The 19,914-nt window shown below is 39.6% G+C and overlaps 1 protein-coding gene across 1 annotated transcript in view; it reads right to left on the bottom strand.

Moving 5' to 3' along the window:
- RNF212B (ring finger protein 212B) overlaps positions 274-19,914 on the bottom strand; it is a 33,308-nt gene continuing 13,667 nt past the window's right edge. Inside the window, exons 5-15 of the mRNA XM_005685248.3 lie at positions 16,321-16,436; positions 15,633-15,693; positions 14,652-14,680; positions 13,662-13,708; positions 13,385-13,427; positions 13,181-13,241; positions 12,783-12,831; positions 3,884-3,923; positions 3,486-3,586; positions 2,711-2,772; positions 274-862 (exon numbers count right to left, since the gene is read on the bottom strand). Of these exons, the coding sequence (XP_005685305.1) occupies positions 797-862; positions 2,711-2,772; positions 3,486-3,586; positions 3,884-3,923; positions 12,783-12,831; positions 13,181-13,241; positions 13,385-13,427; positions 13,662-13,708; positions 14,652-14,680; positions 15,633-15,693; positions 16,321-16,436 (675 nt within the window). The 3' untranslated portion in view covers positions 274-796. The remainder of the gene's footprint in view (positions 863-2,710; positions 2,773-3,485; positions 3,587-3,883; positions 3,924-12,782; positions 12,832-13,180; positions 13,242-13,384; positions 13,428-13,661; positions 13,709-14,651; positions 14,681-15,632; positions 15,694-16,320; positions 16,437-19,914) is intronic.

Here is a 19,914-nt window from a genome sequence, read left to right as displayed (position 1 = left end):
ACGTAATAGGATCCTATTCAGCTACCAGGTCATTCCTAAGACTTAATTTATCTCTAGCGGATGCTATCTTCAGTTTTCCAATATTTTCACTTAAGGTATACCTGCCTATGGTCCACCCATTTAATTCCTCATTTCTACCCCTCACTACCCAAAGAAGAATAAATGTTTGATCTCAGTGGTAGTGTTCTTTGCTTATCCCACCATTTGAGAGTTTATGACATCAACAGAGTTACAGTAGCAATAAAAGGGCATCCTCTTTGTTTCATTATCTGTATACTTTAGTAGGGCTTCAAGCCTGTGTTTCCAACTGTTACCAAACAGAAAGGAAAATCAACATATTTAACAGTATCTAGGTACAGAGGAAACAATAGGGAAATAGAAAAATTATAATAGGACAAGGAACAGAGTTACTGCTTGTTAACTGACAATGGGAGAATATATACAAAGCTAAAAAGTGAAATCCATAAATAAAACATGGTTAATAAGTATATCACCCCACACCACCCCCAATGATGCCAAGAATTGTTTTTATAACCTTTGTTTCAAGTTGCAGGAAACAAGGGAGCTATCTGTATCCTGTGGGAGAGATAGTAAACATCTTCCTGAAGGACTGACCTGATCACTTTCATAGGAAGTAATACAGCGGTATAGGGTCAAGATTGAGAGAGAGAGAGAAAGTACACAATGAAACGAGCGTAGGCAGGGGTACATTTTCCAAGGGCATCACACCTAACTGAGTATGAGATGCCTCTGTCCATACTTCAGCAGTATGCATAGGTGAGACCTTGAAGGTGGTCTATCCGGGAGTGTTCCATGCTTCTCTCTCTCTGGCTAATCCCATCTGCCTCTGTTGGTAGAGATTCTGCAGCACAGGACAGGAAGGCAGTTAAAGGCGTTTATAATAAAAAAGGGCAAGTAAGGCCCTTTTCAGTCATTATATGAAGTTTAGCATGATAGTAAACCATTGCTGTTGCTTCCCCATAGTTTTTTCCATTGCAAGAAAACTTGTAAGATTTGATACAACCAGTGTGACAAAGGCTATGTCGCTACTTATGAAACGAATGTTTCAGTTGGTTTATGGTGATAAGGCAGAATATTTCTAAAATCAAACCAGGGAAACCTGGAACATGACTACCATACCCAGAGGCCATTACCAGGGAGGGAGAATTATGTCTCTGGGTAAGTGGTACTTTCTTCAATAACTCTTAATACAAAAACAGTAATATAATGAATTCACATGTACCCATCACCCAACTTCAACAGTTAACTCATGGCTAATTTTCTTTGCTTTCTGCTCCCTCACACTGCCCTGCTCCACTAGATGAAGCTAAAGCAAAACTAGGACAGTCATATAACTCTCCATCCATAAATGTTTTAGTATGCATCTCCAAAAGATAGACTTATTTTTTTAAGACAGACTTTAAAAGAACAACCACAATAGCATCATGCCTACCAAAAAAACCCATTAAAAGCTCTTTAATCAAATGTCCACTTTTAAATATTCAGTTTTCCTCAACTGTCTCATAAATGGTTTTATACAGTGTACTTTGATCAAGATCCAAATGAACATTTAGTTGCAGATGGTTTATATGTCTCAAGTCTTTTTTTCACCTGTGGGTTAATCCCTCCATTTACAAGGATCTTAGAGGGGCTTCCCTGGTGGGTCAGCAGTAAAGAATCTGCCTGCAAGGCAGGAGCCACAGGAGACGTGGGTTCGATCCCTGGGTCAGGAAGATACCCTGGAGGACGGCATGGCAACCCACTCCAGTATTCCTGCCTTGGGAATCCAATGGACAGAGGAGCCTGGCAGGCTCTCAGTCCGTAGGGTCATAAAGAATCCAACACAACTGAAGCTACTTAGCATGCACACACACAGAGGGATGTTATTTCCCTCAGTGTTGCCTTTTAAGGCTTAGACTCTAATTTCTTGCTGATAAAAATAAAGGGCATTTTGAAGTCTGAGAGCAAAATATTTACCTACCTTAGCAGGTCACCAGGAGCTTGGTCTAAATATTCTCAAAAACCCAAGACTTAAAAGAGAGCTCCTTACAAACCTTTCTTCTTGTTCCCGTGCCCTTTTCCTCTTGTTTTCTGGATCAGAATCATAGTTTCATAAATTTACAAAACATTATTCTAGTTCTCTCTGGAGAAATGAAAATGGCTTTCCCTAGTTCATTCAGTACCTCTAGCCAAAAGATATATTCCATTGAAAATCTTTATCTGTGAAACTTTGGGGAATGTTACTTGTGTTAGCATACTTATTAGGTTCACCGTGGCCAAGACCTCTCAGTTTAAAGCCTTGTAGTAAGGAATCCACCTGACAATGCTGGAGACAAAGGTTGGATCCCTGGCTCAGGAAGATCCCCTGGAGAAGGAAATGGCAACCCACTCCAGTGTTTTTACCTGGGAAATCCCATGGACAGAGGAGCCTGGCAGTCTACAGTTCATGGGGTTGCAAAGAGTCGAACATGACTTAGTGACTAAACAACAACAACTGTGTGACCTAATTTTTAAACCCCAAACCAGGAGGCTAATCTGACAGTAGATTAGAATCTTTGAAACTAAGACCACTCTGAAAAATTACCACACTTGAAATCCACCTCCCTCTTCACTGGTTACATTTTATCACCTTAACAAGACACCAGAATGAGGCATTTATTGTGCAGGCCTAACTGAGGCTTGCATGTGTGGAGATGTTAGAGTAGCTCACCTGTAGGACTGGTAGCTGGAAACCAGGAAGGCTCCCCAGTGTAGTTCTGTTCTGCCTCTGACCTTAAGGATGGAATGGGATGATGAAAGATAACTTCCTGGGGTATTTCCTCAGTATTGTTATTTATTGATCAGGTTAAATAAGTAGTTCTTAATCTGTAGTATACTACTCAGAAGAGAAAAGGCTGTTAGCTAAGTAACTCAAGAGGTGACTTATAAGGTCCATTATTTTCCTTTGAGGATGGGGTATTGACATGGAGTTCTGAGATTTGAATTTAACTATGAATAGAAAGACGTAAAGACAATATCAAGATTTTGGTGACCTATGGAAGATGATAGACCCTTATCACAAGGACTGGTAGCAAAAGTATGTTGGAAAACATGAGGAGAAAAAAGATGCTGGTTTATCATTTTCATTGAGCACGGAGCTCCCAACAGTGTTCCAACATAGGGATCTCAAAAGCAACAGACAAAAACAAACAAACAAAAAAGAACAGTTTAATATTACAGGCCAATCTTCTGGTTAAATATTACAGCAGACCTGTATAAGGGATGAGTGAAAATTAGGCACAATCCAAAGCCTGCCTTCACAATCCAAAGTGAAGGAAATGGTGTTAAAGAAAATTAAGGAGTACAACTTGAGACAATGCTTTTCCAGGGTCTAGAATAGCACGTAAAAAAAACAATCTCAACTTCTTTTCACCTTGAAATCGTCATTTCAGTATATATGTCAATAGTTGAAGCGCCACTTCTTTAGGAATGTTAAATTAACTTACCTGAATTATTAGGGGTGAAGACTCTTGTGTGACCTGAATCCCCACTATTTAGAGACGGTCTGAAAGAAAAGACTCCCTGTCCAGAGGAGGCAGATGAAGCTCTAAAGAGGGGAAACAAGAGCATCAGCAGAAAAAAGGAAAAGTTAAAGTAAAAAACATGTGTAAAGGAAGAGCCTACACATTTAAGCCATAGAGGAAATAAATCCCCTGCTTGCAACTGCGAATACAATTAAATAATTCAGATGTGTATTAGAAACAGTACTATTCAATCTTCTCTTTTGTTTCCAAGGTTGATTATAAATTTCAGTAGTACAGGTAAATGGAGATAATAACTCCAGGGCTGCTGGCAGAATGTCAGTGGGAACATCTCAAGTGAAAGGAAACACAGTGTGACTTACCTATAAGATAGGCTGTGAGTAGAAGCCGGTGAAGGGGTTTCTGGAAAGCATAAAAACGAGTCTGTGAGATAATCCACGAACTGAAAAGAGATCCAGATATTTTGGGGGCCAGGGCAAAGGAATTGGGGATCAAAGATTTTCAGTATATATGTTAGGCTTTGGGGCTAAAGGCACGTGAAAAAGCCCACAAATCACCTAGCAGTGGATCATTATGGAACTGTCTTTTCCCTTTCGCGAGTCTGTAGGTCAGGATCATGAGCACACTGCCCTGATGTGCTCCAATGTATCTGTGCCTTGATTTCCCCTCTAAGTTGAAGATGACCAGAAAGAATGTCTAAACACAATGGGTCGTTAAATTGGTGGCATCAGTAAAAATGGCAGAGTGAGGACCTCCACAGAGTCTCTCCATAAAAGGAATGAGAAATCTGGCAAAAATTGTCAGAGTCGACTTTTCTCAGAATTCTGGAAATTAACAAGGGGTTTTTAACAAGCTGGGGAAAGTTTATTCCAGAAAAATAACTGAATGTGAGTAAGAACAGTGAGCTTTGTGACATTTTAACTTGCCCTAGTCCCACTTTTCCCTCTCCAGGTCAATGGAAGCATTGAAAACCAACAGTCTGGCTGTCATCATAGGGGATGGAATGGGGTTCGAACTCTTTCAAAGCCTCATCCCAGAAAACTCTCATTACTTCACCTGTCTTCACTTGCACGGCTGCCTTTATTTGACCTGACTTGATGCCAAACTTATATGCAGAGTACATCATGAGAAACGCTGGACTGGAAGAAACACAAGCTGGAATCAAGATTGCCGGGAGAAATATCAATAACCTCAGATATGCAGATGACACCACCCTTATGGCAGAAAGTGAAGAGGAACTAAAAAGCCTCTTGATGAAAGTGAAAGCGGAGAGTGAAAAAGTTGGCTTAAAGCTCAACATTCAGAAAACGAAGATCATGGCATCCGGTCCCATGACTTCATGGGAAAAAGATGGGGAAACAGTGTCAGACTTAATTTTTTTGGGCTCCAAAATCACTGCAGATGGTGACTGTAGCCATGAAATTAAAAGACGCTTACTCCTTGGAAGGAAAGTTATGACCAACATAGATAGCATATTCAAAGGCAGAGACATTACTTTGCCAACTAAGGTCCGTCTAGTCAAGGCTATGGTTTTTCCTGTGGTCATGTATGGATGTGAGAGTTGGACTGTGAAGAAGGCTGAGCGCCAAAGAATTGATGCTTTTGAACTGTGGTGTTGGAGAAGACTCTTGAGAGTCCCTTGGACTGCAAGGAGATCCAACCAGTCCATTGTGAAGGAGATCAGCCCTGGGATTTCTTTGGAGGGAATGATGCTAAAGCTGAAACTCCAGTACTTTGGCCATCTCATGCAAATAATTGACTCACTGGAAAAGACTCTGATGCTGGGAGGGATTGGGGGCAGGAGGAGAAGGGGACAACAGAGGATGAGATGGCTGAATGGCATCACTGACTCGATGGACGTGAGTCTGAGTGAACTGTGGGAGATGGTAATGAACAGGGAGGCCTGGCGTGTTCATGGGGTCGCAAAGAGTCGGACACAACTGAGCGACTGAACTGAACTGAACTGATGCCAAACTGGCATGCTGTAGTCTGTGAGGTCGTAAAGAGTTTATGACTTAGCAACTGAACCACAACAAAGTGCCAAACTTACCAGGACTTGGAGCTTAGAGTTCACGAAGTGTGAAAAGCCTTTTTTTCCCCAGGAGTGTTTGTTGCAAACAATTAGAGGCATTTGTTTAGGCTGCCTGAGGTGACTATCAATTGGAACAAATAAAAGGCTAATCAAACAGCATCAAAAAGAAAGCTATGGAATGAGCTGTCTTCAGGGACTTTGAAAAGGAACAACAGGTTCTTGGGAATCGAGGCCATGTGCACAGGGCTATATGCATGCTCAAGAAAGACCTAAAAAGACCCTAAGCTGTCATCTTGGGCTTACATAGAGGTCACACAAGCAGAAAGGGAAGGCTATGGCACAGAAGTCAACTGCCTGAGTGTTGAAAGTGCACCTCAATATACAGTCCTTTAACACACGCTGAGAGATTTATTGGTATCAGGTGTTTAAGGAAATCTCTGTCCAATCATTAGCTGACCACTAAGCTAACTGAAAAGAGACTTCAGTGGCCACATATGACAAAGAAAACAGATTTTATAGAATTAGTTTTAGAAAGTCACTAAACAAACAATGACAAACAACAACAAACTTTGGAAGGGGAGGAAGTATCTGATATTTTAGGGTTGCCATGTTATATTATTTAGCTGCCTAGTTTTCAACAATTATAAGGCATGAAAGAAACAAGAAACTAGAACCTATATAAAGTAAAGGAAAAAAGCTGTAGAAACTGTCTTTGAGGAAGCCTAGATATATTAGGTGGAGAAGGCAATGGCAACCTAGTACTCCAGTACTCTTGCCTGGAAAATCCCATGGACAGAGAAGCCTGGTAGGCTGCAGTCCATGGGGTCGATAAGACTCAGACATGACTGAGCGACTTCACTTTCACTTTTCACTTTCCTGCATTGGAGAGGGAAATGGCAACCCACTCCAGTGTTCTTGCCTGGAGAATCCCAGGGATGGGGGAGCCTGGTGGGCTGCAGTCTATGGGGTCACACAGAGTCGGACATGACTGAAGTGACTTGGCAGCAGCAAATACATTAGGAGGGCATGGCAACCCACTCCAGTATTCTTGCCTGGAGAATCCCATGGACAGAGGAGGCTGGTGGGCTACAGTCCATAGGGCTGCAAAGAGTTGGACACAACTTAAGTGACTTAGCACGCACACACATGCACGCACAGATACATTAGACTTTTAAGAGAAAGCCTTTAAACGAACTATTTTAAACATATTCAGATAACCATGTTTAGAGCACTAAATGAAAGTATGACAATGGTCTCACCAAACAGAGAATACTAAGTAAATATAAATTCTGGAATTGATAAGTAAAGTTAACTAAAATGAAAACTGCCCTAAAGATATGAGCAGGCAGAAGAAAGAATCAGCAAATTTGAAGATAAATCAATTGAGATTATCCAGTTTGAGGAAGATAAATAAAAAGGACTGACGAATAATGAACAGAGCCTCAGAGAACTTGATGAAATACCATCAAGCATACCAGCACATACAAATGGGAGTTCCAAAAGGAAAACAGAGGACAAGGGACAGAGAGAATTATCAGAAGATATAAGGGCTGACAACTTCCCAAATTTATGAAAATATTAATCTATACATCCAAGAAGCTCAATAAATCCCAAAGATGATAAATCAAAGAGATCCATACCTGGATGCATCATAAACTGTTGAAAGCTAAAGACCAGGAAAAAAAAAAAGAAAGAAAGAGGAACCTTGAAAGCAGCAAAAGAGAAGCCATCATCACATGCAAGACATTCTCAATAAACTGGCACTGATTTCTCCTCAGAAACCATGGAGGCCAGAACATAAGAGGATAACATATTCAAAATGCTAAATGAAACAATGTCAACCAAAAGTTTTAAATCCAGCAAAACTATCTTTCAAAAATGAAGGAAAAATTAAGATACTCCTTGATAATGGATAAAACAACTAGACAAGTTCAGCAAGAAAATAGAAGATTTGATCAACATTATAAGGACTTTCCTGGTAGTCCAGTGGTCAAAAATCTGCTCTCCAATGCAGGGGACACAAGTTTGATCCCTGGTCAGAGAACTAAGATCCCACATGCTGTGGGGCAGCTAAGCCCATGGGTTACAACTACAGAGCCTACACTCTGGAGCCCAAGTCACAACCAGAGAGAAACCACAATGAAAGATCCTGCATGCCACAACACAGCTAAGATCTGTTGCAGCCAAACAAATAAATATTTTTTAAAACACAACAACACTATATACCAACTAATTAACAGACATCTACAGAACACTCCATCCAACAACAGCAGAATATACATTCTTTTCAAGTGTACCTGGAACATTCCCCAGGATACACAATGCTTTAGGCCACACAGTTAAATGGATCTAAATCATACAGAATATGTTGTCCAACAACAGTGAAATGAAATTAAAACAAAAAACAGGAGGAAATTTGGGAAATTGACAATTATATGGGTAATCAACACTGCTAAATAACTAATGGGTCAAAGAAAAAAAAATCACAGAAGTTAGAAAATACTTTGAGATGAATGGAAACAAAAACACAATATACTAAACCCTGAAAGATGCAGTGAAAGCAGTGCTCAGAGTGAAACATAACTGTAATCATCTATATTAAAAAAGTAGATCTCAAGTCAACAATGAAACCTTCCACTTTAAGAAACAAGAAGAACTAAACTCAAAAGCAGAAGGAAAGAAAAAGATTAGAGCAGAAATAAATGAAATAGAGAATAGAAAAATAACAGACAAAAATCAAGAAAACCAAGAGTTGGTTCTCTGAAATGATCAACAAAATTCACTAATCCTGGGCGGATAATGGGAGGTATAAATTAGGAGGCTGGGACTGACATATACACACCACTATGTATGCTGCTGCTGTTGCTGCTGCTACTAAGTCGCTTCAGTCATGTCCAACTCTGCGTGACCCCACAGACGGCAGCCCGCCAGGCTCCCCTGTCCCTGGGATTCTCCAGGCAAGAACACTGGAGTGGGTTGCCATTTCCTTCTCCAACGCATGAAAGCAAAAAGTGAAAGTGAAGTCGCTCAGTCGTGTCCAACTCTTAGTGACCCCATGGACTGCAGCCCACCAGGCTTCTCTGTCCATGGATTTTCCTATGTATAGTTAGTTAAAATAGATTACCAACAACAACCTACTGTATAGCACAGGGAACTATACTCATACAATATAACTATACTCATATTATACAATAACTTGAATGGAAAAGAATCTGAAATTTATATACATATATTGCTATGCTGTAAACCTGAGACTTACATGATATTATAAATCAACTATAGTTCAATAACAAATTTTAAAACTTCCCTCTTAGAGTTGTTTAAAACACTTGACTCATCTTTAGCCAGGTTGTCCAAGAAAAAGAGATAGCCTTAAATAACTAAAATCAGCAATAAAAGAGAGTATTACTAACTTGACAGAAACAAGCTAAAACACCTACTCTTCAAAGGGGTGAGTATGAAAGAATCAGAGGATGACTATTTGGTGAATTTCAAAAATGGCTATTTCAGGAAGAGATCTGTGAATTTAAAAATTGCCTCTTGGAAAAGAAAGGGAAATCCTCTCTGATAAGTATTCTCTATGTACTGACTAATGTCTTAAAAAACAGTAGTAAGAATACTAGTTCTAAGGGGAAAGAGACAAGAAATTAAGTTGGAGTTTTGCAGAGTATTTCTTCTCTGCAATATTTTTATGTCTGATCACATGGACCACAGCCTTGTCTAACTTAATGAAACTAAGCCATGCCGTGTGGGACGACCCAAGATAGCTGGGTCATGGTAGAGAGGTCTGACAGAATGTGGTCCACTGGAGAAGGGAATGGCAAACCACTTCAGTATTCTTGCCTTGAGAACCCCATGAACAGTATGAAAAGGCAAAAAGATAGGATACTGATAGATGAACTCCTCAGGTCAGTAGGTGCCCAATATGCTACTAAAGATCAGTGTTGAAATAACTCCAGAAAGAATGAAGGGATGGAGTCAAAGCAAAAACAACACCTAGTTGTGGATGTGACTGATGATAGAAGCAAGGTTCGATGCTGTAAAGAGCAATATTGCACAGGAACCTGGAATGTTAGGTCCATGAATCAAGGCAAATTGGAAGTGGTCAAACAGGAGATGGCAAGAGTGAACGTTGACATTCTAGGAATCAGCGAACTAAAATGGACTGGAATGGGTGAATTTAACTCAGATGACCGTTATATCTACCACTGTGGGCAGGAATCCCTTAGAAAAAATGGAGTAGCCATCATAGTCAACAAAAGAGTCTGAAATGCAGTTCTTAGATGCAATCTCCGAAACGACAGAATGATCTCTGTTCATTTCCAAGGCAAACCATTCAATATCACGGTAATCCAAGTCTATGCCCCGACCAGTAACACCAAAGAAGCTGAAGTTGAACGGTTCTATTAAGACCTACAAGGCCTCTTATAACTAACACCCAAAAAAGATGTCCTTTTCATTATAAGAGACTGGAATGCAAAAATAGGAAGTCAAGAAACACCTGGAGTAACAGGCAAATTTGGCTTTGGAGTACAGAATGAAGCAGGGCAAAGGCTAATAGAGTTTTGCCAAGAGAACGCACTGGTCATAGCAAACACCCTCTTCCAACAACACAGGAGAAGACTCTACACATGGACATCACCAGATGGCCAACACCGAAATCAGATTGATTACATGCTTTGCAGCCAAAGATGGAGAAGCTCTATACAGTCAGCAAAAACAAGACCAGGAGCTGACTATAGCTCAGATCATGAACTCCTTATTGCCAAATTCAGACTTAAATTGAAGAAAGTGGGGGAAACCACTAGACCATTCAGGTCTGACCTAAATCAAATCCCTTATGATTATACAGTGGAAGTGAGAAATAGATTTAAGGGGCTAGGTCTGATAGACAGAGTACCTGATGAACTATGGACCAAGGTTCGTGAAGGTTCTCATTGTACATGAGTAGGGATCAAGACCATCCCCAAGAAAAAGAAATGCAAAAAAGCAAAATGGCTGTCTGAGGAGGCCTTACAAATAGCTATGAAAAGAAGCAAAAAGCAAAGGAGAAAAGGAAAGATATACCCATTTGAATGTGGCATTCCAGAGAATAGCCAAGGAGAGATAAGAAAGCCTTCCTCAGCAATCAGTGAAAAGAAATAGAGGAAAACAATAGAATGGGAAAGACTAGAGATCTCTTCAAGAAAATTAGAGATATCAAGGGAACATTTCATGCAAAGATGGGCTCAATAAAGGACAGAAATGGTATGGACCCAACAGAAGCAGAAGATATTAAGAAGAGGTGGTAAGAATACACAGAAGAACTGTACAAAAAAGATCATCACAACCCAGATAATCATGATGCTGTGATCACTCACCTAGAGCCAGACATCCTGGAATGTGAAGTCAAGTGGGCCTTAGGAAGCATCACTACAAACAAAGTTAGTGGAGGTGATGAAATTCCAGTTGAGCTGTTTCAAATCCTGAAAGATGATGCTGGGAAAGTGCTGCACTCAATATGCCAGCACATTTGGAAAACTCAGCAGTGGCCACAGGACTGGAAAAGGTCAGTTTTCATTCCAATCTCAAAGAAAGGCAATGCCAAAGAATGCTCAAACTACCACACAATTGCACTCATCTCACATGCTAGTAAAGTAATGCTCAAAATTCTCCAAGCCAGGCTTTAGCAATAAGTGAACTGTGAACTCCCTCATGTTCAAGCTGGTTTTAGAAAAGGCAGAGGAACCAGAGGTCAAATTGCTAACATCTGCTGGATCATCAAAACAGCAAGAGAGTTCCAGAAAAACATCTATTTCTGCTTTATTGACTATGCCAAAGCCTTTGACTCTATGGATCACAATAAACTGTGGAAAATTCTGAAAGAGATGGGAATACCAGACCACCTGACTTGCCTCTTGAGAAACCTGTATGCAAGTCAGGAAGCAACAGTTAGAACTGGACATGGGACAACAGACTGGTTCCAAATAGGAAAAGGAGTATGTCAAGGCTGTATATTGTCACCCTGCTTATTTAACTTCTATGCAGAGTACATTATGAGAAACGCTGGGCTGGAAGAAGCAAAGGCTGGAATCAAGATTGCTCGGAAAAAATATCAATAACCTCAGATATGCAGATGACACCACCCTTATGGCAGAAAGTGAAGAACTAAAGAGCCTCTTGATGAAAGTGAAAGAGGAGAGTGAAAAAGTTGGCTTAAAGCTCAACATTCAGAAAACGAAGATCATGGTATTAAGTCCCATCACTTCATGGCAAATAGATGGGGAAACAGTGGAAACAGTGGCTGACTTTTATTTTGGGGGGGGCTCCAAAATCACTACAGATGGTGATTGTAGCCATGAAATTAAAAAACACTCCTTGGAAGGAAAGTTATGACCAACCTATCACCAACCTAGACAGCATATTAAAAAGCAGAGACATAGTCTAGTCAAGGCTATGGTTTTTCCTGTGGTCATGTATGGATGTGAGAGTTGGACTGTGAAGAAGGCTGAGCGCCGAAGAATTGATGATTTTGAACTGTGGTGTTGGAGAAGACTCTTGAGAGTCCCGTGGACTGCAAGGAGATCCAACCAGTCCATTGTAAGGGAGATCAGTCCTGGGTGTTCATTGGAAGGACTGATGTTGAAGCTGAAACTCCAATACTTTGGCCATCTGATGTGAAGAGCTGATTCATTGGAAAAGACCCTGATGCTGGGAAAGACTGAGGGGAGGAGGAGAAGGGGAAGACAGAGGATGAGATGGTTGGATGGCATCACCAACTCAATGGACATGGGTTTGGGTAGACTCCAGGAGTTGGTGATGCACAGGGAGGCCTGGCATGCTGCAGTTCATGGAGCCTCAAAGAGTGTCGGATATGACTGAGCAACTGAACTGAACTGAACTGAAGAAGCCAGATACTCTTCAGGCTAACATAATTGACATCTAGCTAATCTTCTTTTAGATCTAACTTCTACTGCCATCTTGTGGCAATTAAAAAAAACCCAAGTCAATTACTCAAAAGTTCTATCTCCTGACCAGAAGGTTTCGAAGACTTTCTATTACTCAAGTTTCAATTTTCTCCCTATCAGTTTGAGAACAGAAATATTCAAAATTAATGTCTGGATACCTGGGATCACTGTTCAGAGAAAAAGGAAGTAAAATGGCATTATATTATGCACAGAAAACCCAAAATCTGCTGGTAGTTTTATAGAATATGTTGGTCTCTGAAAACTTTTTCCTCCCCCTCTTACCAGTAAAAGAATCCCTCGGAGTGCTCCTTCCCTGAAGACCTCTGGCTCCCTGAGGGACAAATAACAGTAAATATATCCTGATTCTCTGGCTTCTATATTTCATGCTATGTATACACTGAAGAATATGTTGTTCTCCCAGAGTGGGTACACAAGTCCAAGAAAGACCCACATTTTAATCTTTCCAAAATGAACATGATGGACACTGTTAATGTGGTTCACTATTTTCACCTCTATTCATTCCAAGCTATGAATTAGGTCCACTTCTAATATCAGGTCTGCATTGCCAAAAGAGAGATAATTCATGCCAAAACCAATAAGTTTAATATTCTTGCTTTAATCTTGGCTTTCATTTAGCATTAGAAATCTCAGTCTGGAAAGACAATGTAAACATTACTTACTTGTCCCAAGTCACTAAAGCCAGCCATTCTATAAGGGGTAGACTCCACTGAGGAGGACCGACTGTATGAAGTAAAACAAAGATGAAAAGCAAACAAACCTGGTATTAAACTTTTATAGACGTAAAGTCTCCTCAGTCCCTATCTCAGCCACATCTTCCATCTTCTGCCAACAGTTTTAATGTTTCTGTGTAGCTTTCTACTCACCTGACCACTTGGCTACTATGCTGAGAAATGGGTCGTGGAGTAACTAAAAGGGAATAAAACAGAGGATGAAAAGTTGCCATTAATGGTGTGCCCTGTTTTGCCTAGCCTGTCTGTTGCAAGTTAGTATCTGCGAATTTGGCCTTTCCGTATCATACATAAGAATAGGAAAATCACATTATACTTTCTGAGAGGAAATCATCTTCCTTATGGTTTATAGTTTATGGAAAAGGATATTTATTTATCTCACGCTTCTATTTGGGCAAAACATGGTCTCTACCTGACTGAGATGGAGAAGTGATGCCCACTGGTCGAGGTGTGTTTAATCTGCAAAGAAGAAAAAAAACAAAAGCAGTTCTAATCTCTGTAAGCAGAACTTGGTGCCACCTTAGAGGATCAATCACACCATTTATTTATAAAAATAATAGCCTCCTCTCTGAGCATAGTGGAAGCAAGGTTTCCATATGGGTCTCCTTGGCTCTCCAATTCCCTAAATGAAATCTTCTCCACTTCTCTATTCCCAGTAATAGAAGTCCTTTCATCCTTCCCTTAGTGCCTTACCAGATACTCTCAACTTTACATATATCTATCCACCCATTTACACATCCACCATTCCCTCACTCCCTCCATCCCATCTTCCATCTATCCACAAGCATTTATTTAGTGCTCATGTATCTTAGATTCTGAGGTTACAAAAATAACTAGAATGTGGTTTCTGTTTTTGAGAGGCTTACTGAGACAATAAAAAAGCAACGTTAAATGTTATAATGTGTGTATTAGAAGTACAGAGTATGCTAGAACATGACTTTAGCTTCTGTGAGTCAATGGCTGTTTTTTTAATCCATCAATACAGAGCTGATATTAAAAATATTTAATGATTGGTAGGGTACAGACATTTATAATTAGAAAAATTGGTGATGTACACCCAACACCTAACACAGTACATCACAAACAATAGGCAATTAATGAATATTTATTGAATAAATGAATAATAGAACATCTAACTCTGCCTAATAGTCTTGAGAGAGGAAATGATACATGAGCTGAATTTTGAAGGATGAGTAGAATTTCATAAGATGACGGTCAAGGGTGAGCACTGCATTCAAGATTTTACATCAGCGCTTTTCAGTGAGTAACTCTTTCATGGAGAAGTGAAAGAAATTCATAAACCATTTCCTCCACCTCAGAGCCCACATAAGCGTTAGAGCCAAGTGTCAAGAAAGGATAGATATTTTCAGAGAGGGAAGCTATGGCGCCTGATAAAACTGACCTGCTTCCTTGGTACCAACTTGGAGATTCCTGTAGGTGAAAAAAATGGGGGTGAAGGAAGCTTTAGCTCAAGAGTCCCCATCAATGGATCTTACTTGTCAGATAACTAAGCTGCAATGTCTTCTAGTTGTGGTTACTAAGATTTCCAATAGAAGAAAACAGCTGCAGTGTTTCCTTAGAAACACTTAGCTTTGGGGGAAGAAAATTTTAGTCTCTCTTCACAAAAACACATTGGGAATCCTGAAGACTGATATACATGGGGAAATATAGAGACTCCATGGAGAGAGAAAGGAAAATAAAAGAGTAAGATCAAAAGGAACGTTATATAAACACAAAGAACAATCTTGGGAAGAGAGAAATGTCTAGGAAATAGAGTTAGATGGAAAAGAAGGGTCCTGAGGTGCCTTGGGATTCTTAAAGAGAAATTTTAAGTTACAACAGATAACTCTTCTGTAAAAGAGCTTCCCCATGTGCCATGTCATGATTCATTGATGTTCGAGAATGGGTTGCTGCTGCTGCTAAGTCGCTTCAGTTGTGTCCGACTCTGTGCAACCCCATAAACGGCAGCCCACCAGGCTCCCCCGTCCCAGGGATTCTCCAGGCAAGAACACTGGAGTGGGTTGCCATTTCCTTCTTCAGTGCATGAAAGTGAAAAGTGAAAGTGAAGTCGCTCAGTCATGTCCGACTCCTAGCGACCCCATGGACTGCAGCCTACCAGGCTCCTCCATCCATGGGATTTTCCAGGCAAGAGTACTGGAGAGGGTTGCCATTGCCTTCTCCTCGAGAATGGGTTACCACTGTGCTAAATTTTGTCCTCTCATCTCTTCAAGGTCTTCTGTGGCCTTGTCCATTTACTATAGTATGTTTATTTTACAAACATTATCAATTAATACCTGCCATGGAAAACTATTCTATTCAGTCAGCTAGACAGATGGGCAAAATAGAGAAGAAAATAATAGCACAGAAAATCTATTTTATTCACCTTCACGATGGCTTGAAATTTCTTTAGTTCTCCATTCTCTTTCCTTAAGACTGACAGCTCTCTAGGCAAAAGATGGAAACGGTGAGCTTCAGCAGGTCAGTGGGATTAAAAAAATTCCTGATTTTTATTATTATCAAATCTAGTTAATGCTTCCAGAGAGATGTTTGCCACTATACAAGATAATTCTGACAGAGACCTAGCGATTCAGGTCAGCAATGGCAGGGTTTTGATGGTGAGAAGAATCAGGTGGAGAAAATAAGCATCAGTTGGTATGGTTTCAGAGGCTTTTACACAGAATTGCATCTCTTCTGCACGTGCACCCCTGGCCTGAAGATGTCTGAACATTTCTGTCAGGGATTCCATCTTTTAGCTTAAGACTTCCAAAATACATCCTCCTACAGGTAACATTTTAAATGCTATCTCCCATCATTATTACTGTGAAAAAGCCATGTCTGATTTCTCTGAAGAAGCAGTTTTTGACAGATGGAAGTAAAAGAGGAAAGCTATAAAGTAAAGAGGGAAGAAAGAGAAAAAGAAAATGGAGACTGAGGGAACAAAATTCTGTACTGAACTTATCCAAGACAAACATAAACACACATGAAGCAATGTTCAGGCTTTGGAACCATAAAGATAGAAAGGCTCTAGCTTCTCTGGAAAGGGCTCTTGGACGATCTGATTTGTCACTTACTTGTCCTGGTTGGTCAGTGTTTGCTGTGACTCCTGCATGGCTGCTTCTAACTTTGTAATTCTGTGCTTATAAAAGGCGATGAGGAGATCTGTTTGTTTCTTCTGGAAACTCCACACCTACTAGGGGAAAACAGGCCTTTAACATACAACCCCATAACTCCTTTCCCCTTATTTCCAGTAACAAACAGAAATCCTTCAATTCATACTCTACTACTGATTGTTTTCTTTTGGAGCATCTGACCTAATTCACGATTCCCCAAAACTAGGGAAAGCCAATGCTTTACATTTCCAGAATAACACCTTCCTAATATCTTAATGAGAATACTGACACAGATAAGCCCTTTTAAAATATAACCATTCATCATGAGCAAGAAGGGTGACAACCAACAACAAAAAAAGTTTCCAAGTTTAGAATTGGTTCTGACCTTACTTGTTTACAATTGGTTTGGACTCAGCTTCCACATTTCTAGATACTGCCGAGCACTGGTAACCAATTTACTTTCCCTAAGATACACAGAGATACTTCCAGGCTGTTTATACTGCTACAGTAGAGGGCAAAGAGACACAGACGGAGATGACTTTTCCTGAATATTATTTCTGGGCATGGGCAAATAATTTTATCTTTTGTTTTCATTCACCATTTGATGTACTGATGTGCCCATCATGGGATTACTGAATCAGATCAAAAGTTAATATTTAGAAAGCGTTTTAGCTTTGTCAGGCTGTACTTTTGAATACACAGCAGTATTTATGTCTCATCTGTTTCCTACCTATTCAAGCCATAAACCCTTTGTCTGAGGTCCTTCCTAGATCTGGTAGTTTTGCCATAAACTTTTCATTCTCGTCTAATTTGCAAGTTGCTTTTGCCACCTTACTAAAGAATTCTACTTCCAAATCTATACAGTCTGCAGACTCTTAATTTTCTACTCAAAAACAAACTAATTCTATATAGATAAGAACTCACTGTAGTCTATTTTTTAAATTGTTCTTATTTCCAATAAAAGTAAAAACATATTCAGTTTAGAAAATTTGAACAATGCAAAAGCAGAAAAAGAGGCACTCACTCCTGAGAGTTATCTAAAATGGCAAAGGATTAGAAAGAAATAGATATTACAGGTAGATATAATATATAGCCAAAAGATAGCACCCCAAACATCCTAACCTACTCTTCGGATCAGTTTGTGATAAAATTGTTAGTATCAGGCTGGGGACAAGAAAGCCCAAATCTTTCCCTAGATGGGTTACTCCTCCCCTAGTCCTGTGTACAGGGGGAACAGACCCTCCCCTACTGTGGAATTCCAGGGAACAAGACTAGACTATTGGAGGAACCTTTTGCCTAGGGCTAAGTAGGCCTGCTTCACATACTTACCCCAAAAAACTAACACCCAAACCTCAGATGTGACCATTCCAAGAGGAAGAAAGATCAATCAGTAAACAACCATCAGCAAAAAGAATTAGAGGAGAAAACAAGTGATTTTTCCCAAAGCTAGAGTATAAATATTTGATCTATTTCAAATATATCTACTAAACGAGATTCTAAACTCAGTAATGAATCTCAGTATTTTACAAATCTCAAATGTGAGCAAATTTATTATTCTGTCTCATTCAAATCCTTCAGCCTCATAAAAAGGTTATAGATTCTTTAGGACAAATTTTGCCTACTTGTTTTTAGTTGGGATAATTTTATTCATATAATAATAGAGCAGATAGTAACAAAAGTAGTTCTGTTGATAACATTAAACATTATATAATGCCAAGTGTTAAATATTGTTTATTTCATTGGAACAATGCATGGAACTACCTACTTTAATACTCAGACTCCTTTCCTGTATCTTCATATTAGGACCAGGTAAAGGCATCATGGTCTTCATGCTCTGGATTCCCACTCCTTTTAGAATTGATAACATGGGACATAATTTTTATTTTGTTTACTGTAGAGTATGTTTTAAATTTCAGTTCTGAATTAGATCCAGTTAATGCCAAGAGGCTGGGAAAAGTAAGGAAGAAACCACTGAAAGATACTGAGAGAGTCACCATACAGAAGTAAAGGGGAGCTCAATGGTTTCTTAAGATAAGACATATGATCCAATGTGGATATGCATATTACTGCCTTAATTGAAAAGGGGGTTTTCGTCTCATAAAATATATTTTGGAAATGAGCATTAGCTTGACCAGCTTTTTTTCTGTGTTTGTGCTAAAGAACGGTTTTCCTAATTTTTACTTTTAAATGTCATTATTTTTTAGTTGAAGTTTTATATTCCCATGTAATTTTAATGCTTTGAATAATTGTAGAAGAGTTTCTAAGTTTAAAAAATTTACTTTAAAAGCATTGGTAGGGACTTCCCTGCTGGTCTAGTGGCTAAGACTTCATGTTTCCAATGCAAGGGGCCCAGGTTCAATCCCCAGTGAGGGAACTAGATTTCACATGCCACAATTGAGTTTGCATGTCACAGCAAAGATCAAAGATCCGAAGAGCCACAACTAAGACTGGGCTCAGCCAAATAAATAAATTTAGCTCAGCTGGTAAAGAATCCACCTGCAATGTGGGAGACCCTGGTTCGATTCCTGGGTTGGGAAGATCTGCTGGAGAAGGGATAGGCTACCCACTGCAGTATTCTTGGGCTTCCCTGGTGACTCAGCTGGTAAAGAATTTGCCCGTAATGCAGGAGACCGGGGTTCGAACCCTGGGTTGGGAAGATCCCCTAGAGAAGGGAGTGGTTACCCACTCCAGTATTCTGGCAAGGAGAATCCCATGGACTGTGTAGTCCATGGGGTTGCAAAGGATCGAACACGACTGAGCGACTTTCACTTTCATATAAAAAAATTGGTAAATTCACTCTCTCTCTTAGGTACTCATAATTTATTAATTTCCTTTATCTATCTTTGGTGAAATTGACTCCCTTGTTCCTTAATATCTACAGGTCTTAGCTGTTGTTTTTGTTGTTGTTTTTTGGCCATGCCATGTGGCATGTTAGACCGTAGTTCCCCCTGCGGTATAAGCTCAGAATCTTAACCAACAGACCACCAGGGAATTCCCATAATTTAGAATTATATCTTAAGGTAATCATATAGTTGAGAAATGCAAATTTCTCCTTTCCAAGTATTCAGCTAAAAAATATGAGAAGACAGAATTAAAATATCAGCATCTTGCAACTCAGTGAACTAATGGATCAATGTAAAGTTCATCAACTTCTACCATCACACAAAATGAGAGACAGAAAATCATTACATACCTCTTGGCAGAACACAGCACTGTTGTAAGTAGTCTTGTCTCATCCCCTCCCCTCAACTTAAATGATTCTGATTAAGCCTAAATAACTATTAACTTAGAGAAAATATAGAGGATAAACAAGCACATTAAATGACTCCAGGCAGATACAATGTGCAAAATCCATGCTATGAACAGCCTTACAGCACAAAAGACCATTTTCTTCAACAATAGTAAAAAAGAAAGGAGAGGAAACTTACAGTTTAAAATAACCTTAAGAGACAAAAAATCAACTCAGTTATATAGAATTTATTGAAACCAATTAAAAGTTTTAAAATAATTATAAGACACTGAGGTAAACTTCCAAACTCATTCTATGAGGCCACA

Source organism: Capra hircus, chromosome 10 (assembly GCF_001704415.2).
Source record: "Capra hircus breed San Clemente chromosome 10, ASM170441v1, whole genome shotgun sequence".
NCBI lineage: Eukaryota > Metazoa > Chordata > Mammalia > Artiodactyla > Bovidae > Capra > Capra hircus.
This window is presented reverse-complemented; position numbering and strand designations above follow the sequence as displayed.